The following is a 22,359-nucleotide window of genomic DNA, read 5'->3' as shown; positions in this document are numbered from 1 at the left end:
GAGTGTCACCAGGTTTCAAAACAAGTCACTTTCCCCTCACTCACTCCCACAGAGCACATGAAGCTGAAGGAAAAGCAGAGGCACCCCTCCAACCCAAGAAGCTGCCAGGCTGGGGTGCCAAGGGCTGCAATTCCCCATCAGGGCAAAGAAACAGGGCAGCAAGGAGAAGATCCTCCTGCATCTGGAGGCAGGAGGTAACCAGAGACACATATTTGTCAGAAACGAGTGGTTTCTACATCACCTGCATGCTTGGAGAAGTCATTTCCCAACCTTGAGGGTAACAAAAAACCACCAGGCTCTGCTGCTGATCGATCAGGGTTTAACTATCTAGTCAGCAAGAGATGGGTCATCCAGGGGTCAGCTGCTGATGGGGCAGGAGGTGCTTAAAAAACACATCCAGGTATCATTACTGAGGTCATAAAAGATAAGCTGATCTTCAGGTTGACTGAAGTAGTAACAGCTCCTTCCACTGTGTGGTCTTGGGCAAGTCTCCCAAGTTCAACATAAAATAACAGTAACAAGATGCCCACGCACAGGGATTTAAAACTCTGAGGAAAGGCCAGGGCTGATGCCAGAGCTGAGGTGGGTCTCCCCACAGCCAGGAGAGGGAGTTTTTATCCAGTGCAGAAATCCTGGGGGCTCAGCCAGTCTCTCCGGGGGGATGTAACAGACAACCCACCTCCAAACTATCCCAAGGACCCTCTCCTCTTTCTCCCAAACTAACGGGGGCTGTAGGCAGCCTGCCAGACAGCCCCACAAGAAACAGGAGAGGAGGGAAGTCTTTGGATGGAAGCCTGGGAGGAGTTTGGCACACACGGGGGTGGAGAGAGGAGCAGGTTCCAGGCAGGGAAAACGGTTATGGCCCCAAGAACGAACACACATTCCCCCCTTCAAGGTGGGGGCGTTGGTGGACCCCTTGGCTAATGACAGGATACTCGGGGATCCCCCTAAACTCGTGGACAAGTTCACCTGATAAAACAGGAGGCAAAGCCTGACGGGGGTGGGGTGGGTGGGTGACACGACAATCCCATTCCCGACAACCTGGGGAAAAGGAAAGAGGCATCCCCTTCGGAAAGCAGGAGGGCAGAGGAATCCCCCTGCAGCCTGTAAGACAAGATTTCCCCTTATGAGACATGATGGGGTTTGGGGGGGGGGGGGGGGATGTCCCGTACAACCGGGGGCAGAGAATTTCTCTTGTAATATGTAAAACCCCCTCAGTTCCCAAGGTCCCTTCCCACCCACACCAGGCTATGACTGAAAGGCAGGAGGGAGAGGGGGGGTTCCCTGCACAGGAGGACACGGGGCCCCCCCCAATGAAACGGAGGGAATTCCCTGCTCGGGGAACCGGGGAGGGGAGGGATGCCCTCCCCCCCTCGGCAGGGCAGAGCTCGCACGACCAGGAGGAAACCTCAGGCCCCTGACAGGGCTCCAGGCCTCGGCGGGAGGTGGCGGGGCGGGGGGGGGAGGACGGCGGCTCCTACCGGCTGCAGGAGGCGGGGGTGCTCTCCGCCGGCGGGGAGCTGCTGGCGCCGGCGCTGGCCCTGCCCCGTCTCCGCCGAGGGGGCTTCAGACCCGGGGGCTGGGCCTCCATGGCGACGGGAGGGGAGGGAAGGAGGGCGGGGAGCGGGCCGGGCCGCCCGGCCGGGAATGGCGGCGGCGGCGACGAACCCGCCGTTTGAAAATGGCGGCGGTAGCGGCGGCGGCCAATCAGAGCCGGGGGGCGGGGCGAGTTGCTAGGAGACGCGGCGGGAGGCTAGAAGGACGCCCCCCCCCCCCCCCCCCGAGGAGAGCGGCGCCCCCTAGCGGCGGCGGGCGCCGGGAGGAGCTGGGTTGGGGGGAAACTGAGGCACGGAGCCCCGGGGGGGGGGGGGGGGGGGGGGGCACAGGGAGAGTGGGGTCTCACAGGCCGTGGTGTGTCACAGAATCGATCACAGGGGTTGGAAGGGACCCCAAAAGGTCACCCAGCCCAACCCCCCTGCCAGAGCAGGGTCACCTAGAGCACATCACACAGGATCCAGGTGGGTTTGAATGTCTCCAGAGAAGAAGACTCCACAGCCTCTCTGGGCAGCCTGTCCCAGGGCTCTGTCACTCTCACAGGAAAGAAGTTCTTCCTGATATTCACATGGAACCTCCTGTGCTCCAGTTTGCACCCACTGCCCCTTGTCCTGTCACTGGACATCACTGAACAAAGCCTGGCTCTGTCCTCCTGACACTGCCCTGAACATATCTGTGAACACTGATGAGGTCGCCCCTCAGTCTCCTCTTCTCCAAGCTCAAGAGACCCAGCTCCCTCAGCCTTTCCTCATCAGGGAGATGTTCCACTCCCTCCATCATCTCTGTGGCTCTGCCCTGGGCTCTCTCCAGCAGTTCCCTGTCCTTCCTGAACTGAGGGGCCCAGAACTGGACACAACACTCCAGATGTGGCCTCACCAAGGCAGAACAGAGGGGCAGGAGAACCTCCCCTGACCTACCAACCACCCCCTTTCTAACCCAGCCCAGGATCCATTGGCCTTCTTGGCCACAAGGGCACACTGCTGGTCATGGTCATCCTCCTGCCCACCAGGACCCCCAGGTCCCTTTCTCCTGCCCTGCTCTCCAGCAGCTCAGCCCCCAACCTGTCCTGGCACCTGGGGTTGTTCTTCCCCAGCTGCCAGACTCTGCCCTTGCCCTTGTTGAACTTCATCAAGTCTCTCCCACCCACCTCTCCAGGTCCCTCAGCTGCTTCCTGGCACGAAACCACCGTGTAAAAACAAAAAACAAACCACCCCATTTTCCGTGGGGATCCTCCACTCTGATAACGCTGGAGAAAACCAGGCCCAGGGGCTGGGCAGACGCTGCTGAGGGAAACGCAGAGATGCTGCCTGGAGAAGCCACCAGGAGCCCTCAGGGTTCCTCCTGCCCCACTTCAGGTGGAACGGCGCTTCCAACCAGACCTCTGGCCGTGCTCAGGGCCAGGGTGTCCACGGGGAAACACGTCCCGCTTGGCTGGCGTGTCTCTTCTCCTTCCTTTCAGCCTCTTCTCCCTGTGGGAAGGGGCCGGGGCTTCTCCCCTCGTGGAGCAGCAGCCTCAGCCCTTCCTGTAAAGCAGGGTGGGGTTCTGGTTTATCACTGCTAAAAAATAATAATAAATAAATTGGAAATATCTCCTCTGGAGTGCACACCTGCCTGCAGATCAGACAGTTTTGGCAGAAAGACCTGCCCCTCGCCCTGCTGGCCCCCCAGGCAGCCGTGCTGGCATGGCCCCTTGCAGTCCATCGTGCTCACCCCAGGGGCAGGTTGATCTCAGTTCCTGCGTAGCAGAAATGCCTTGAAACCCGTGAAAAACCTTCCTGTGTGATGTGCTCTAGGTGACCTTGCTCTGGCTGATGGTTAGGGGAGTGGAACATCTCCCTGATGAGGAAAGGCTGAGGGAGCTGGGTGTCTTGAGCTTGGAGAAGAGGAGACTGAGGGGTGACCTCATCAGTGTTCACAGATATGTTCAGGGCAGTGTCAGGAGGACAGAGCCAGGCTTTGTTCAGTGATGTCCAGTGACAGGACAAGGGGCAGTGGGTGCAAACTGGAGCACAGGAGGTTCCATGTGAATATCAGGAAGAACTTCTTTCCTGTGAGAGTGACAGAGCACTGGGACAGGCTGCCCAGAGAGGCTGTGGAGTCTCCTTCTCTGGAGACATTCAAACCCACCTGGATCCTGTGTGATGTGCTCTGGGTGATCCTGCTCTGGCAGGGGGGTTGGACTAGATGATCTTTCGAGGTCCCTTCCAACCCCTAAGATTCTATGATTCTATGATTCTATGAACCTCGTGCACGAGGCACTTCCCTGGCTGTGTTTTAGTCGTGGATCAGAAACGGATCCTTCAGAGGTATTAAAAAAACAAACAACAAACCCAACAACTCTTACCTTTTGAAGTGGAACCTTTCTGGTTCAGAAAAGGAGAAACCCCCCTTTTTTTTTTTTTTTTGAGGCTGAAGGCAGCAGCCTGCCAAGGGGCTTTAACAGGACCGCGTGTGAGAGAAAGGGTTTGAAGGTTTCACCAAGCAGTTGTGAAAAAAAGTGCATTTTGGAGTGTACCATTGGGGTGGGAGAAGGGGCAAGCACACCTGGCCACACCAGGCTTCGCTCTGGGCAGAGTGGGGCAGAGGAGCCAGGCTTAGCACTGCTGTTAGGTCAAAGCTGCAGGAACTAATTTTGCTTATTTTGTTCCAGTGCAGACCCGACGTGGCAGAGAACTGTGGGGTTTCTATTTTTGCTCAAACCTGAAGAGCTTAGCAAGTGGAATTGGTTTCTAGCTGCTGCAGGACGTTCATACCCTTGATCTCCACCAGCCAAAACCTTTCTCTTCCTCCTGGTCCCCTTCCACAACCGTCTCCTCCCCCAGAGACCCCTTGCTCAGCTGGACCCTGGTTTCTGCTGCCATCCACGAGCTGGTGGGTCATCCTGGTTTTGAAGAATCTTCCAGTCTTTCAAGACCTCCTGTTTTTTCCACCCTGCAGTGGATGCAGCTGCAGCCCTGAGCACTGCACCCCCCCAAGTCCAGCAGGCACTGAGCCACTGGCTTTTCCATCACGTTGGGGAACTCAGCACTGACACCAGAGACCTGAGAGGTGGGCAGCAGTCTGGATTTCAACTGCAGCGAGACATGTTGGCTGGAGACTGCAGTAAAATGAAGGTCGGGTGGCAGTGGAGAAAGGGGAACAGAGCAGGGAGAAGCAGGCTGGGAAATCAGGGTCACTGTTTGCTTTCTTTAGGAGAGTCTTAAGCCTTCAGAGTTAGATGGATTTAAATGACAGAACCCTCCTGGAGCTCCCACCTGTCACTCACAGCAGGCACAGGACGTGCTGGAGTGTGGAAGGCAAAGGGGAACCTCAAAGCACGGGCCACAGCTCAGGAGAGGGAAGAACCTTCTCCCTGTGGGCCACACGGTTCCTGGTGCAAACATTTTAGGAAAGCTGAGCAGCAAGTCCAGCTCAGGGATCCTTTTCATGTCTCTTGTAATCCTCGTTGTCAGATTTCCACTGATTTTTGGTGTCTCCAGTGGCTGTAGGCTCTGGTGTTGGGTGGGTGCTCTGGACAGCAGCTCCCCCAACCCTCTCTCACTAATGATCAGAAGAGCTTGTTAATTTATTATGTGACCTTGTGGTTGGACCCCGTGTTTGAGGCAGTGCTGGCCTGTCCATCTGCACCCCACAGACACAGATCCCCTGAGGAGGGGACAGGGAAAAGGCAAACCAAGATGTGCTGTGAAAGAAACCTCCTCACAGTCTCCATTCCCTGCTGAGAGGCAGCAGCAACAGCGACGACTCCGTCCCAGGAGCCAGAGGCTGCGCAAGAAAATCCTTCCTGCTGCTGAGGAGATCTGCCTGGCACACGTTCCACCACGCAGCAGTGCCTGTCAGGCTGCAGACATCCTGCCCAGGGAGATTCCCCAGCTGCTCCTCACGGGCAGCTCTGCGGGTGAGTGCTGGGCAGGGAGGGTACTCATCTCCTGGGGCGACTCTGCTGATCAGCAGGAGTTTGCAGCTGGACATGCCAGCCTCACCCTGGGCCCCCTTCCCCTGGCTTCCACAGGAGACTCACCAGCTGCAGAGCCCTGAGAACTGCTGCGTGTACAGTTTATCCACTCACCAGAGCTTGGAATTTTAACCAGCATGAGTGGCTGTGGGATGCTGTATGAAGGTATCATCTCAAAGTCAGGCATTTAGCTTGACACAGGTTGGTAGAATCATAGAGTCACAGAATGGTGAAGGTTGGAGGGGACCTTCAAGATCATCTAGTTCCCACCCCCCTGCATGGGCAGGGACACCTCCCACCAGCCCAGGCTGCTCCAAGCCCCATCCAACCTGCCCTTCAACACTGCCAGGGATGGGGCAGCCACAGCTTCCCTGGGCAACCTGTTCCAGTGCCTTCCTGCCCTCATGGTGAAGAATTTCTTCCTGATGTCTGACCTAAATCTCCCCTCTTTCAGTTTAAAACCATCATCCCTTGTCCCCTCACTGCCCTCTCTGTGACAAGTCCCTCCACAGAAGGGAGGACCAACCTCTTTCATGATGTCCAGGACAGAAGCTCTGCCTTCCTTCAGCCCACGTCCTGACTTTCTGGCTGAGTCCCTGGTAGTGTCTGAGGCTGTTTACACCCCTGCAGATGGACTCAGGCAGCCCAGAGCTCATCACAGACAAGCCACGTTTGAACCTTATGCCCACATGGGGTCTCATGAGTGGTGCACAACCAGAATGACTGACAGAGCACAACTCCTGGGGGTGATCAAAGTCCTACAGACCCCACGGCGCTCACCTGCTCCCTAGCTCTCTCAGGGATTGCAAAACAGTTTCACTGCATTTCCAAAAGGTCCTGATACTCCAGGAGAAATTATAAGCTGGAGCTTTGAGGCCAGAAGCAGTTTTGCTCAAAGGAGGACTTTTTCCTGCTAGGCTTTCTCCTCCCCACTCCCAGCAAAGAGCAGCAGAGACTCTTATTGATCTAAATATCTGCCTTGTTAGGACTATCTCCTTTCAGAAAAGGTTTTGTTTGGATTAAGCAGGGGATTAGTAACACAGGCATTAAGGACCTTTGGTTCTCAAGCAAGCAGACTTAATTAGGCAAAGATGAAAGCACGCTTCATTGACACCCATCTCTGCCAGGATTCAAAGCATCAAGTGATTTGGGAGAATTTTATACACTTGGCAATGCTGCTCGTTTAGGCACCTACAGTGCTTCCAAAGCAGTCATCTGGAGAATTCAAGGCAGCTTAGACATTTATAGTGCCATAAAAACCTAAGGCCATAAATTGCACGTGGTTAGGGTTTGTGTCACCATCAGGATTTAGAGCCATTTAAAACAAACCAAACCAAAACCAAAAACCACACCAACCTGTCTTGTATTTTCATCTGGGGGAAAAGAAAAAAAAAAGCAAAACACACAACAAAACAACCTAGCAGATAAATGCCATAAAGCTACATGAAAGTTATCCTTGCATTCCAGGCAGTCAGCAAGCGTCAGGCTAGATAATACACGTGGTTCACTGCCAAGTGAAACAGCTCTTGAAGGGTTTCAGGGTTCTTCCATGAGGCTTACAAGGTACCCCAGCTGGCCCAGCTGCTGCTGGAAACCTCGAGTGATGCATTTCCCAGCTCTTGCACACCAGGCAGAGCTGATTCCTTTCAGGAAAATAACTATTTAATCAAATATAAGGCCTGGTAGCAGCTTTCCAGTGCCTGAAGGGGCTCCAGGAAAGCTGGGGAGGGATTTTTGATAAGAGCTTGTGATGAGAGGATGAAGGAGAATGGATAAAAACTGGAAGAGGGGTCAGACATTAGGAGGAAATTCTTCATTATGAGGGTGGGGAGAGCCTGGCCCAGGTTGCCCAGGGAAGCTGTGGCTGCCCCATCCCTGGCAGTGTTGAAGGGCAGGTTGGATGGGGCTTGGAGCAGCCTGGAATGGTGGGAGGTGTCCCTGCCCATGCAGGGAGGTTGGAACTGGGTGATCTTTCAGGTTCCTTCCAAACCATTCCATGATTCTACGAAATTCCTTTGGATCATCCAGGTCACTCTGCTCTTCCATTCTCATTCCTTGCACCTTCCACAAACATTATAGTTGGGCTTTGCTTCTATAGTTTCTTAGCCAGGGACCTGACCAATGGCAAAAAAGCAGCTTTAATAGTAGCACAGCCCCACGTGTGTTTCTACAATGCATTCCAAGTTTCAGAAGATGAAGGAAAAAGTGTTTTGCTTTTACACCTTCAAACCAGTTGTTTATTTAGGCTGAAAGGCAGCATTTCTCATTGGCAGAGATGCAGGACCATTAGAAAATCCCCGTGAACCCAAGTGATCAGAACTGTCAGTCACCTGTTAGCTTTGTCTGAGGCAACAGGAGAGGTTCTTGCTCCAAACTTCTCCTCTGCACAGCTGAGCACAGCAGGGGAACAGCTCTCCAGCTACAACATTACAACTCCCCTTTGACACTGCTGTGGGTTTGGTTTCAGCAGCTCCAAAACAATCCTGTTCCATAAGGGAGCAGGGATATGTGCAGGAATGAGAGGATCTCATGCAGCCAAGAAACAGCCTGGACAGTCAGACCTGCCTACCCACCTTTCCCAGCCACGCAACAGGTCTCTGTACACCACACATTCAAATTCATCCCAGTAATTCAAATTAAACCTCTGTGCTGAAATCGAATTCTTGATGAAAAGGTTCAGTTTCCAACCCCACTAAGGGCAGTGTTGGTAGCTCTGATGTTTAACGTGAAGAGAAGCACTAAAGCCAAGTTCTTAAACTGGTCGTGAACTTGGCAGGAACTTTTCAAATCCTGTCCTTGCTCTGGATGTTTCTCCTGTGCAGACAGGTGGGAAGGGAGAGTCTCATTGAAAAGGCCCAAATGAATTGGATTCATGCTAAAAGGCAGCTCCGTGGGGAGGGCTGATGGCCCAGTGAATGACAGGGTTTGTGGCTCAGTCCCTTCCATGAAAACCAAAACCTGCAACACTGGTAGTAGGGTCAACTACTGAGAGAGCAGAGAGGGGCTAAGATCCTCTGCAGAACCAGATAAATCCACTTTATTGCCAGAGGAAAAGACACAATTCAGCTCCTGCAAGGAGTGTGTGCACACAGAGAGCCTTGACTTGATGGGATGGGGTCAGCTTTGTGGACAGGGAAATGCAGGAGAGGCATCAGGGAGAGAAAAAATACCAAACCAGATGCTGGGGAGAAGAAACCAAGTCAGGCAGCAGGAAATCAGTGACTTGGAGTCCTGCTGAGCACATTGAAACTAAAAGTGCCCCTGAGTTGACACAAACGTTGGACAATGTTCAAGGGCACGAGGCAAAGTGATGGCAGGGAAATGGATTTTGAGGGTTGTTGAGTGTGTGGAAACCACACGCAGTTTGGAAAGCCCCTGAACTGGGTAAGAATCCAAGGAGAGACTTCAGGGAAGATGTTCTACACATTTTCCCAGCCCATGACTCTTTTCCAAGCAGCTGCTCCTGGCCACGACTGGGAGCAAGTCACCTGGAGCTGACCTGACACCTTCCAGCCACCCTGAAACTCATTTAAGAGTAGAAACCCATCTTTTATTTCAAGTGAATTTACAAGAAAATTTTTCCTTGGAGCATTTACCTCATTATTCCTTAGACAATTAAAGGGAGAAGAGCAGAAATAACCTCTTGCAAGTGAAGAATAAATAGAAATACATCCTCGTGTGCTCACAAAGAAGCCAGTACCCTACAGCTGGTCCCTCTCCAGCCTTGTGGAAGGCAGAGGAGAAGCACAGCTGTGCAGACACAAATAAAGAGATGGTGCTTCCTCCACCCTGGATTATGGGAATAGCTTTGAGGCAGAGCTTTGGTTGGGGGAATTCTGCTGGAACCACGTTCTGCTGAAATATGTGGTTCCACTCCAGCTGAGCTGTCTAGCAGAGCGGGATGGGTCTGCCAGGGTTTTATTTGGAAAGAAAAAAGGAGGGGAGGAGGAGGAGTTGAATTGTCAAAACATCCCATCCTTGAAATGAAAGTTTTCAGTTTGGATCACTTTTTGTGTGACTTTTAGTATTACAGCAGAGAAGGCCAGAAGTTCCTCCTGAGGGAGAACACTTCTTCTGGCAGGGCCCTGTTCCTCATTTATTTCTGTGGCAAGTTTCATTTATTTTTTATTTTGTTGTTTGGGTTTTTTTGTTGTTTTTTTTTTCAAGGAGTGTATCTGAATGGATCCCCCCGCATCCGAATTTCTCCTCCATCCGATGCTGCAAGGATGTATTTGGAGCAAAATCTGCAGGTTGGAGGGGTAGGAAACCACATAAACAGAGTAAGTGGAGTCGTCCCTCTCGTGTCCCTCACCTGCATGAAGCAGGAAGAGCTGAAGCCAAGGCCAGAGAAGGAGCAGCAGGAAAACAAACTGTGCATGGCCAGAAACACACAGAGTGAAATGCTGGAGGTTCACAGGGTAATGCTTGAATAAATCATCTCTGGTTATCAGGACCAGATGCCTGAGCTGGGGTTGGGGCCTCACTGTGTGATAAAGGGCAGCTACTATCAGGAGCAGGGCTTCAAAGTCAGCCCTGGCAAACATCAGTGAGGGCAGCAGCAGCCTGAAGCCTTCCTAGGAGGAGAAGTGGGGTGTCTAGAGAATGGGCTGGCCCATCAGTAAGTGTGTGCCCCTTGGGAGGGTCCTCATTAGCTCCTCAGACATGAGACTGAAGGCCAGAGACCAAAACGTGCAGGGCCACTATGTGATGGCCACCAAAGCTCCTGAGGGTGCTGGGGGCCTTGTGTGATACGTGCTCATGGCTGGCACGGGGAAAGTTCCTCCTGACAGAGACCTGTGAGTGGACACTGGTGTTCAGCTGACCCTGGGACAGGTTGTCCAGGGAAGCTGTGGCTGCCCCATCCCTGGCAGTGTTGAAGGGCAGGTTGGATGGGGCTTGGAGCAGCCTGGGCTGGTGGGAGGTGTCCCTGCCCATGCAGGGAGGTTGAACTAGATGATCATTAAGGTTCCTTCCAACCCAAACCAGTCTGGGATTCTATGATCCTGTGACAGGGGACGAGCCCAGGTTTGCCCAGGTCACTGGGGAGCTCCTGTTGATGATCTAAGTGGCTTTATCCCTCTGGAGGACAAGGGAGGCAGATAGACCTGCTCCAAAACCAGGATCTGGCAGTTCAGGTTAAAGTGGAGGATGGTGATTTCCAGGACTGTTGGTGTGTGTATTTGGCCAGTGCTAAATTCACTTGAAAAGACAACAAGTGCCTTTGGGGGCACGAGGGTGTGGAAAGCTGGCAGCTTTCACTCCCCAGAAGGAGGCATAATGAGGGCCAGTGGCTGGAAGCTGATGTGAGGAAAATTCACGTGTGAACCAGGGAGCAAATTTAACTAGGTGAACAATTGAATACAAGAGCAAATTATTCCTGAAACAGCAGATTTTGGAACTACATGAATCGTTATTCTTTCAGTTCAGCCAACAAACCAAAAATACCAACAAATCCTGCATTTGGCTCAGCCTGAAGCAAAGTGAGATTCTTTTCCCCACTTTTTCCTGCTTCAGCAACACCAAAAATTAATATTAAATGAAGTAAATTAGTATTGAATTAAGTAGCTTCTCTTCCCAGGGACGAAACCTTTTTGAGTCCATAGGGGATCTTCTAAAAAAAGCAAGTGACAGGAATAAGAGGTGACATTTAAGTGGCATTCCCCAAAGCAGGACAGCAAAAGCAGGACTCTCTGTGTCCCTCAGCAGCCTGGTGATTCAAGTGCTTGCCCAGAGTGTGGCTACAGATTATTTCTTCCAACCATTCTCCATCTCAGGACACTTGTCCAGGGTGTTTTTGGGACACCACCCACATCGTCATGAGTAAGGATTTGCTCTGTAGGGGCAAAGAGCAGCTGGTCCCAGACCACATGGTGGGGATGGCAATGGGAAGGGGATGGAGAGCAAGGAGGCCATAATTAGGAGGTGGGAGTGGGAAGAAGGAGGCAGCAGCTGTGAGCTCTGGCTATAAAAAGGCTGGGAGCTGCCACAACGGGTCCCCTGGTGGGGGGAGGGTGGTCTCTGTCCTTCTTGTTGATGCCATTCTAAAAATGTCCTGGGGCTGAGATGGCAGGCAGGTTTTCTCTGTCACCACCAGACTCCAGCACTTCTCCCTTTTTGCTTCCCATTTCACAAGAAAGACAGAATTCAGCCCCAATCCTGTTTGACTTGGGGTTGCCCAAAAGCACATAATTTAGGGAATAAATGCTTCATGCTTGGCTTCCTCAGTTTCTCTTTTCTCATGGAGGAACAGATGCCTCTTGGAAAGAGAAGATCTCGTCTGGCCAGCAGGCTGGGTGCACACATTTTGACAGGCTCTTGGTTTAGGTCAGAAATGAATAAATTCTCTATGCTCAGAGGCCACCTTTGTTCCCAGCTGGGGTCTGGAGGCCACGATGCTGACAGCAGTGTTTGCATGATGCTCTAACAAAGGAACCCTTGCTTGACCCAATTACAGCTGAGTTCCTCCACTTCCAAAACAGGCATAGCCATGTGTCCAACCTGCTTGGCTAGAATTCCCTAAACCAATGGCATAGCCCCAAGCAGGAAGAGGGAAAGGCTCCCATCTGCCCTCGGAGGCAGAGGTGGGGCTGAACATGCCAGTGGAGAAGACCTCTTCCATAGATGCCTCCTTCTTGCAGGTCAGCTCTTCTCTCTGCCCATCAAGGCTGCAGACTTGTCCCCACGGCTTGGTGGAGCTGGGGGGTGAGTAGACCCAAGCTCACTGAGCCCACACGTGGTGCTGAGAGTAGAAAGGAGAAGAAAACCCTACAGAAATTCACCCTTTGGCTGGGGGTGTCCTTACACCCAGGTTGGCACATACAAGTCCTTGGTGTCGGGGTTGATTTTTGGTTAATTTTGACCCCTTCAGGTCAACCTAGAGCAGGTGGCTTGAGGACTTGTGCAGGTGGTTTTTGAGTGTATTCAAGGATGAAAATTCTCCCACCTTTACGTTCCTGCTCCAGGGTCTAACCACCTCCATGGTGAGGTGAAAGGTCTTTCTCAAGGATGAACAAGCCCACTTAACCCTGTCCACCTGTGGTTTGTACTCCAGATCTGACCAGCTTGGTTGTCTACGCTGGACTTGCCCCAGTGTCAGTCTTGTACTGGCCAGCTCAAACTGGACCCAGTAAGCAGAGAGGGTCACAAATGCTAAACAGAGGGAAAACTCCCCGTGCTTGACTGCCTGGCTGTGCTGATAGAATCTGTGACATGGACGTGTCCCCCAGCCCCAGAGCTGTCAGCTGGTTGGAACTATGGGTGAACCAAAGAAAGTTTGGGAACACTTTAGTGAGAGAGTGAAGGGGAAATAAGGGGATTAGTGAGGAAGCTACCACTAACCACTCCTGGCTACCTGCTGCTCATCTGTGATTCTGTGATGCTGGGACTTAAGGGCAGATTCAGAGAGGTCTGAAAGAGAATAAAATGGTCTGGGTTGGAAGAAACCTTAAAGGCCATCTAGTTCCAACCCTCTGCCATGGGCAGGGACACTTCCCACCATTCCAGGCTGCTCCAAGCCCCATCCAACCTGCCCTTCAACACTGCCAGGGATGGGGCAGCCACAATTCCCTGGGCAACCCGTTCCCACCCGTCCTCAGGATGAGGCCAAGACTGGTGCAGGGTCCTCATGCCAGCACCCAGCAAAATGACCCTTCAGTGGTCAGCGGCTCAACGGAGAATCTTGAACCTACTCCTGGATGTCCCAGAGGAGCAAAAGTCAGCAGATTCCCCCGGAAGGTCAGTGGGGAAAAGAAACAAAGACCAAACATTGCAGGGGGGTGTCTGAAAAGAGGCACGAGGCAGCGCATCGGTGGTGATGCTCTGAAGGATGATAAGGGGAAGAGTGGGGTTTTTTTCCTGGATAAAGTGGACCATGTGGGAGCACAGAAACTTCCCCAGCGTTTCCTTCTCTTCAGCCAAACCCAAGCTTTGCCTTCTGTTTTCTTTCTCTCCCAGAGTCGAGGCTCTTGGGGGGAAAAAACGGGAAAGAACTCATGTTGGACTATACCCAAAGCTGTTTAATCCCAGAAGTTGCACCAGTTAGACACTGATTGATCATTTGTGTCCCTTGCTATTTCTAGGGATGCAAAGGAAAAGGAGCTCTGCTCCTTTAAGCTAGCAGAAAGCTTCTTGATATTCAGGTGGAGTCAAGCCTTCCTGGGCTATAAAGTTGCAGGGAGAGGCAGGGGCAGCAGCTGTTTTACTTAGATCTTAGCAAGCTTCCAGTCTCACCATGGTAAGAGCATGTCTTGTCTTTCTATTAGTCTGATACTTGAAATATAGACTGTCTGTTTTCCAAGTGTGCAGAGCTAAACAGCTCACTTGCTCCTTTTCTCTCCTTTCTCTTGGGGATATTAATTCCAAACAGCTTTGTTTAACTGTCGATTACCTTATGGTTTATTGATTCAGTCTTTGCTCCTTATAAGGGAAAAGAGAAGGGACTTGGTTGGAGAAGAGCTGTTTAAGTGGCTTCTTGCTGCTTTTGCAGCTCCTGAGGTGGGGTCTCTAGAGTTGCAAAGTTTCTCTCGCTTTAATGCAAGTTGGATTTTACTTTTTTTTTTTTTTAAATTATTTTTGAGAAACCAGCAGATCTTGGTATGTGAGAGATGAAAAATGTAAAGTTTGACACTGCTGGCTCTTTTCCCTGGGTTGAACACTTCAGCTCTTGCACTGCCACAGGGAACTAACGCAACTTGCAGAGACCCTTAGGGTTGGTTTGTTGTTTTTTTTTTTTTCCCCCTTTTCCTGAGGAGTGAGCTGCCATGTTGTCTTTGTCTGCTACAAACCCTGGGGATTAGATATGAAACGAATCAGGTCCCCCCTTCCTCCTAACTTTTTTTTTGAACCAAATCTTTGCTCTGAAGAGTTTGCAGCTGTGAAACCGAAGGGGTGACTAAAAAAATCCCTGAGCAGTGTTGGCTGAGCTGCCTGAAACTGTTGTTTTTTTTTTTTTGGTCAGGAATAACCCAACTGTCACCTCCTGGTGAAGACTAAAGAGTAACTTGCTGGAAAAATCTGGTGGTGGCCCTTTGCATGTTGCAAATGGAAGAAAACTTCAAAGTAACTCCCAGCGAGTCGGCGTTTGAACTTTTCCTTTTATCTGCTGGCTGGGAGAGTCTGTCTTGGCTATAAAACAGTTAAACATTCCCATGGTATTTCCAATGGGAAAATCAGCTGGACAACAATAGGCTGCCTATAGCCAGAGCCTGTAAAATGCAGTTCATCTTGATGCAAATGTTGGAGATCTGGGATCTCAAAAAAAAAAAACCCCAAAACAACCAACCTCAAACCCTTCTGGTATATTTGAGGGGAGGGTGAAAACGTGCAGAAAATAAAAGCTGCACTTTTTTTTCTCCCAGCAGACCCCTCTTATTTTTTTGTTGTTTCCCCTCTTTTTATTTTCCTTGGGATTTTTTTGAAGTTCATTTTTTTTTCTTTTGTTCCCATTCTCTGAGCTGAAAATACCTCGAAGCAGGTGCTGGGACTGGTGAACTGGGATGGGACAGTGAATGGAGCAGCTGTCCCAGCTCGTGCTGGTGAAGTGGCCGTGGGGTTGACCCCAGCAAGCAAAGTGTGGCCAGGAGCTATTGCAACCATCCTGCTGAGAGGGATGGGCAAATGACAGGCAACATTTCCCACATAGTGCAAATATCAGCTGGGAGAAGGGAGGGCTTGGACACAGCCTCCACCCCCAGCAGGAGGGGTGGGCTCGGCCAAGCAGTGTTTGGCACCTGTGGGTAAAGGGGTTGGTGTCCCTTTGAGGTACCAAGAGGAGTCACTCTAAGGGTGGTGAGGAACTGGGATGGGTTGCCCAGGGAGGTTGTTGATGCCCCAGCCCTGGAGGTTTTTAAGGCCAGGTTGGATGAGGTTTTGTGCAACCTGGTCTGGTGGTTCCCTGCTCATGGCAGGGGGGTTGGAACTGGGTGATCTTTAAGGTCCCTTCCAACCTTCATGATTCTATCTTGCTGGTGTCCAGCTCTAGGGTGGATGACCTGGCCATGCCATGGCCATTGGGATTGCTTGAGGGCTGAGGAATGTCTTATCACATCCAGACTTGAAGACTAAGAGGGGAGAAGTTGCATTGCATCCTTCTCCTGATGGTTGCTGCCACAAATGGTTGGTGCCCAGGACTGTCTAAGCATTATTTAGGACTAGACTCCCAAGGGACAGAGTCTTTGTGACAGGACGGTTACACTAGGGGGTCTGCATGCAGAGGGTGTCCTCTCAGCCCTGGACTGTTGGTGGCATTTATTTATGCTCTGCTCAAGGTGGGTAAATTGGTGCAGGGGAGCTGGGCTTACTTGTGGAGACCCCCAGCTCTAGGAAGGACTGGGTGGTGGGTGTGAAAGGAGGTGAGACCTGAACCAAGCTGCCCATCAACCCTACAAATAATGGGATCCCCAGGTGGGATCACCAGCTGCCTTTCGTGGTGATCCCTTGGGAAGCATCACTGCTCCATGTGATGTGTGGCAGTAATTGGGAGTCTCTGCTGGGGGGCTGGGCCGTGGGCCTCTGTCATTGCTGCAACAGTGCTTTGATCTTGGGCTGGTGGAAACAGCAGAGATGCCAATTACCCAGGGAAGCATGCAACCATCAAAAGTTCCCAGAGAGTCTCTGGAAGACGCCAGTACCTTCAACACTGCCCTGGAGTTGGAGGCTCCTGGAGGGTGACCTGGTTAAATCAGGACTCCGAGCCTCTCCCCAGGTGTCAACCCACCCTTGTTCTGGCCTCAGGCATCTGCTGGTTTCCTCCAGTCTCACTTCCTGCTATGACTCCCATCTTGGCTGTGGGTTTCTCTAGCTTAGAATCATAGAATCACGAAGGTTGGAAGGGACCTTAAAGATCAGCAAGTTCCAACCCCCCTGCCATGAGCAGGGAACCACCAGACCAGGTTGCACAAAACCTCCTCCAACCTGGCCTTAAAATCCTCCAGGGATGGGGCATCAACAACCTCCCTGGGCAACCCATCCCAGTTCCTCACCACCCTTATGGTGCTTGGCTTCTCCCTGCTTGGTGCAGAGCTTTTTTATATATATTATTTTTAAAATTTATTTATTTATTTTGGAATCAAGGAGCTTGGGGCTGTTGCCCCTGATGCTCCTTTGGTCTGAGACCTGGGGGATCGACAGCAGCTCCACTCCATGGCAGGGCCAGTAGAGCCCTGAGGGAGGAGCCAACACTGCTCAGCTGCATCCTGCCTCAGCATGAAGCCCAGCACCTCTTTCCTTCCTCCTCCCCTGGGCTGGGGGAGCTCTTCCTATGGATGCTGGATGTGCAGCTCAGCTGTGTCCAGATGCCCTGCAGATCACGGTTTGATCCTTGCTCCAGCTCCCAGTGGTGGGTGGAAGCTGCCTGTTTCCCTAATCATCCTCAGCCAAAAAAAAAAATAAAATAATAAAATAGAAGTGGCTCAAAGCAAGAACTGTGGGGGCTGGAGCTGAGTCACAGGATGTCTAAAAAAAATTCCTTAACAAGCCGTTTCCCCTTCCAGAGGGAGTGCATTTCCATCCACATCGGGCAGGCTGGCGTGCAGATGGGCAATGCCTGCTGGGAGCTGTACTGCCTTGAGCACGGGATCCAGGCAGATGGGACCCTTCCTGGCCCCAAGCAGGTGAAACCCCTGGAACCAAAGCCTGAGCAAGTGGATTCCTCTTTTGAGACCTTCTTCTGTGAGACGGCGTCCGGGAAGCACGTGCCCCGGGCAGTGTTCATAGACTTGGAGCCCACTGTCATTGGTAATGGTGGGGCAGTTGGGTGTTGGGACATCTTTAACCATGACTCCTGACCCTTCTGACTCAGGGCTGGTCTTACTATTGCCCAGCAGCTCCCACTCCTCTGCTCCAGTGAAATGTCTCCAGCCATCAGAAGGAGGCAGGGTTTGTATTTCCAAGTGGACCTGGAAGTGACCAACCCGTTGCTGTTACTACACTGACTTGTCTTTAGTTGATCCCTCCTTTTAGGAGACCTGCTGGCTTGGGCAGGATCTTCAGCAGGTGTAAAGTGGGATGGCTTTATTAACCTCAGTAGCTCTAGCTGAACGACACCATCCCATGACCTGATGTGCCACACCTGGTTTTAATGCTCCCTGTGAAGCATCTTTGGGCAGATGGGTGCTACAGTTCATGGTCTTGTGGAAACTGGGTGTCTTGTTACTCCAAGCTTTCTGCTTCCCCTTCCAGGCCCTTTAGTGGTCCCTGGGAGTTTGACTCAACCATAGCACTTGGATTTAGAGTACATTCCTAGAAAAAAAACCCCACACAAGCTTTTTTCCTTGAGGAACTGGTGGAATTTACTCCCAACCATCTTCATCCATCTACCTGTTTCTACCTCCTAGACTCCTCTTGGATGTGTGCTCCTATCTTCCCATCTAGGATGGGTGACTCATTTCATCTAATGGAAGGAATGTTTGTTTTGGTTCTGCTTAGTTTTTAGGCACCTTATCAAGGCACTAAATTGAGAACCTAGTGAGGGAGCCAGTAGAATATGAAATGTACCCGATATTGAGACTGAGTGGATTTTAATACCTGCTGGAGGTGTCTCCAACCTAATTGACAGCATGGAGCCAGGAGAAACTGGTCCTAATGCCTGTCTTCATAAGGTGCCTGAAGCTGGGTCTGATACATCCAGCAGAAATGTCAACACTGGAGGCACTCTGTCTCCTCTTCAAGGTGCTGTAGAGCAGAGGATGGAGGCAGTGCTTCCAGCCACCTCCAGGTGCTTTGCAAGAAGCAGAAAGACAAGCTGCATGGGGTAATTATAATCCGAATGGGAAACTCCGGCCGTGTCCTGACTCTTTCAACCAAATGACATTAGGGCCTCGAAGTGTCTGCTGGGTGAAGAGAGAGGACTTGTAGCAGGACCCCTTCCATTATTCCCAGTCTGCACTAACCATGCCACGACCATCCTCTCACATCCTGGTAGATTTGCTGTGTGTTGTTTGCTCTTGTCGCACTCGTGTCAAGGACGTTTAACTGCGTCTTGCTCTCCATGACTGCTTCTCCTTCTGTAGATGAGATCAGGACTGGGACCTACCACGCGCTCTTCCACCCCGAGCAGCTCATCAGTGGCAAGGAAGATGCTGCCAACAACTACGCTCGTGGCCACTACACCATTGGGAAGGAGATCATAGACACTGTCCTCAGCAGAATTCGTAAAATGGTAAGGAAAAAAAAGACTATTTCCCTGAAAATAAACCACCACGGACAATCAAACTTGGGGTTTGGGGTAAGAGCCTTAAAAGAGGAACCCCTTCATGTGAGCTCCAAGGGCTGCTTCTGCTGGTTGGGATTAGGTTTGGGGCTCAGTAAGCCAAGGGTCCACCTGAACGTGCATATCTGCCTGAAAAGCAACTGGTGTTGATGTCATACGTAGGAAGAGACACGACTCCAGACCTTAGAGACAGAAGAGAAGGACTTTTGATCGCAGGGAAGCCACAGCCTGGCTGTGAAATGGCAGCTATTCCTTCTAAGTGGGGCAACTGGTAGCCAGACTGGGAGGACCAAACTCCACGTGTGATAGGAGTGAAGCAGGATTGTAATGAGGTACTGGGATGCCCGTCAGTGGAATGCTGTTGAGATGTCTCCTAAGGGTCTAGGACCCGCATGCTACCTCCCATCCCCTCTGGGGTGCAGAAGTGTGCAGAGAGCTGACCATGGGGCAACTGGCCAAGAGTTTCCACCTGACCACGTGGCATTAAGTCTGGTGGCTTTGTGGAAGTGCTGCAACTGATTAACATAAATTAAGATGCTTGTTAGGGCGACAGACGGAGTGAATCCCCTCCAGGGAGTGGGTCACTCAGCCCAGTGAGAGCTCTGAGCAGAATTTAGTGCTGTATTATTTAGGATAGTTACTCCAGTCCTTAATAGAGAAAAGTATGAATATGTATTATTCTGCTGCAGGCTGACCAGTGCAGTGGCCTCCAAGGGTTCCTGGTCTTCCACAGCTTTGGAGGAGGCACAGGCTCTGGCTTCACCTCGCTCCTCATGGAGCGGCTCTCCGTGGAGTACAGCAAGAAGTCCAAGCTGGAGTTCTCCGTCTACCCAGCCCCGCAGGTCTCCACGGCGGTGGTGGAGCCCTACAACTCCATCCTCACCACCCACACCACCCTGGAGCACTCGGACTGCTCCTTCATGGTGGACAACGAGGCCATCTACGACATCTGCAACCGCAACCTGGACATCGAGCGTCCCACCTACACCAACCTCAACAGGCTGATCGGGCAGATCGTCTCCTCGGTCACGGCCTCCTTGAGGTTCAACGGGGCTCTGAACGTGGACCTGATTGAGTTCCAGACCAACCTGGTGCCCTACCCCCGCATCCACTTCCCCCTGACCACCTACGCGCCCATCGTCTCGGCGGAGAAGGCTCACCACGAGCAGCTCTCGGTGCCCGAGATCACCAACGCCTGCTTCGAGTTCTCCAACCAGATGGTGAAGTGTGACCCCCGCCGGGGCAAGTACATGGCCTGCTGCCTGCTCTACCGGGGGGGACGTGGTGCCCAAGGACGTCAACGCCGCCATCGCCGCCATCAAGACGCGCCGCTCCATCCAGTTTGTGGACTGGTGCCCCACGGGCTTCAAGGTGGGCATCAACTACCAGCCCCCCACCGTGGTGCCCGGGGGGGACCTGGCCAAGGTGCAGAGGGCTGTCTGCATGCTGAGCAACACCACGGCCATCGCCGAGGCCTGGGCCCGCCTGGACCACAAGTTCGACCTGATGTACGCCAAGAGGGCCTTCGTGCACTGGTACGTGGGGGAGGGCATGGAGGAGGGGGAGTTCTCGGAGGCCAGGGAGGACCTGGCCGCCCTGGAGAAGGATTACGAGGAGGTGGGGAGGGACTCGGCGGATGCCGAAGACGAGGAGGCGGATGAGGATGAGTACTGACCAGCTGCAGCGTCTCCTGGGGGAAGCCCAAGCCTGGGAGGAAACACCCACCCTCTGCCGTGGGGCTCAACTGCTCCTGGGTGCCCGGAGGTGCCCAAGGGTCGTCCCGGCCCCCGGTGCTGCTGTTTGATGTATCTCTGCCTTCTCCGCTTGCATCGTCTCTGTGCTCCTCCTGCACTTGAGCAGCTGGGGTGTCTGAGCTTTCTCACCCTGCTGCTCGGCCAGGAGTGAAGCTGAACAGGTGCCTGCCTTGGTGCTGGGGACATGTCCTGCCTGGGCAGAGGTCCTGCTTCCTGGTCCAGGGGGAATGCTGCAAGCTGCCTGCTTTGCCTGAAACGGCCAACTCTTGCTCTGGCTTTTACTGTAAAAGCACCTTTTAGGTTAGAAGAGTCCCTGCACACTCCTCTGCAACTGGTTTGGTTGTTTTTTTGTTGTTTTGTTTTGTTTTCTTTTTTTTTGTATTTGAATAAAGACTTTTTTTGGGGTTTTTTTTTTGCTTGGACTTCATGAGATCCTTCCTGCCTGGAGGTTGTCTTTGGGGAGAAAAGCAAATGCTGATCAGGTTTTGCTTGGGGTAGGCCATGTGTGAGGTTCATCAACCACGATTATTGCTGAGAGGGAGGTGACCCATATCCTGCAGGGACTTGTCTGTCTGGAGCTGGATGCTCCTCTTCTCCCTCCCAACAGGAGCTCAGAGAAAACAGGGCTGGGTGCACGCAAGGGAACACCAGTTTGACCAGTGCTATAAGACAAAGAGGACCCCTCTGGTGGGGTTTTGCCTCTTCACCATCTCTGGGTGAAGCTTGTTTGTTGCCTGAGCAAGCCCTGGTCATTGGGGAAGTTGCTCCAGGCTGAGATCTTGCTCAGGAGTTTCTTGAGTTGGGGTGAGTAGGAAGCTGGTCCCAGATGCCTGGGGTTGGAATTGGCTCTGAGGAGGTGAGCCAGGCCCAGGTGATGGGATGACTCAAGAGGAACAACAATGAAATGCCCCTGGTTAGGTGGGAAGAAGGAGCCTTCATAAGCCTGTGGGACAGGAGAAGAGCTGGCTCTGTGATGCCTGAGTGCCCAGGGGCCCTGCTCGTGGCTGTTGTGTTGCACTTTGTGTTTCACAGAATGCCTCATGTTGGAAGGGACCTTAAAGACCATTTGGAAGTCTTCAAGGACAGGTTGGACAGGACTTTGAGCAACCTGGGCTGGTGGTGGGGGGTGTCCCTGCCCATGCTGGGGTTTGGGACTGGATGATCTTTCAGGTCCCTTCCAAACCATTCCATGATCTAGTTCCACCCCCCTGGCCATGTGCAGCTTGTTGAACACTGTAGACCCACCTCCACCCCTTATTTCACTGCTGGGGTCTGTCTCACAGTGGAATCAGTCTTCTCCTCCCCCCCCAGACCTCTCCTGTGTCCTGTAGCTACAGCTGCCCTCTCCCCTCGATGGAGGGATGGCTCTGGAGATGTTCCCAAAGTGATGCACGGGGAGGTATGTCCAGACACCTGGGATGGTTAGAGGGATGGGAAGGTCCTGTGCTTGGCAAATGGAGGTGGAAGGAGCCCAGAACTCAGTGGTGGCTGCAGTTGGACAAAAAAACTGGGGTGCTGGCAGCATGGGTGGGCAGTGGAAGACCCTCCTAGGGCTGAAGTCTCCTCTGTGCTCAACCCGCTGCTGTGAAGTTGCTTGAGCTAAAATATAAGGCGGGTCCCTTTATCTCCTGGGGAGGCTGAGGGTCATACTACCCTGAGGCTGGTCCTTCTGGAGGTGCTAACCTGCTGCTAACTCATCTGATGGGTCCTCTTCCTCATCTTCAGCTCTGCTGTGGTGGTAGAGCCCGTTGAGGCACCCCAAACCTGCTCAGCCTAAAGACCTCAGGGCTGGATGGGTCTCTCTTCATCCACCCTAGGTGGATTCTCCCCCCCAAGATTCCTGGGGACAGGGCCAGCCCACCTCCTTGGTTTCCAGTTGGTTGTCCCCA

The 22,359-nt window shown here is 52.4% G+C and overlaps 1 protein-coding gene across 1 annotated transcript; it reads left to right on the top strand.

Annotated features, from left to right (window-relative positions):
* Nucleotides 1-10,657: 10,657 nt before the first annotated feature.
* Nucleotides 10,658-20,390, top strand: LOC127381755 (tubulin alpha-3 chain-like). The gene is given in 5 exon segments (XM_051612467.1): nt 10,658-10,675; nt 16,999-17,242; nt 18,517-18,665; nt 19,406-19,990; nt 19,992-20,390. Coding segments are annotated over 5 exon segments (1,395 nt in total).
* The last annotated feature ends 1,969 nt before the right edge of the window (nt 20,391-22,359 follow it).

Source organism: Apus apus, chromosome 1 (genome assembly GCF_020740795.1).
Source record: "Apus apus isolate bApuApu2 chromosome 1, bApuApu2.pri.cur, whole genome shotgun sequence".
Lineage (NCBI taxonomy): Eukaryota > Metazoa > Chordata > Aves > Apodiformes > Apodidae > Apus > Apus apus.
The sequence above is the reverse complement of the archived record's forward strand: the minus strand, read 5'-3'. Positions and strand labels throughout refer to the sequence as shown.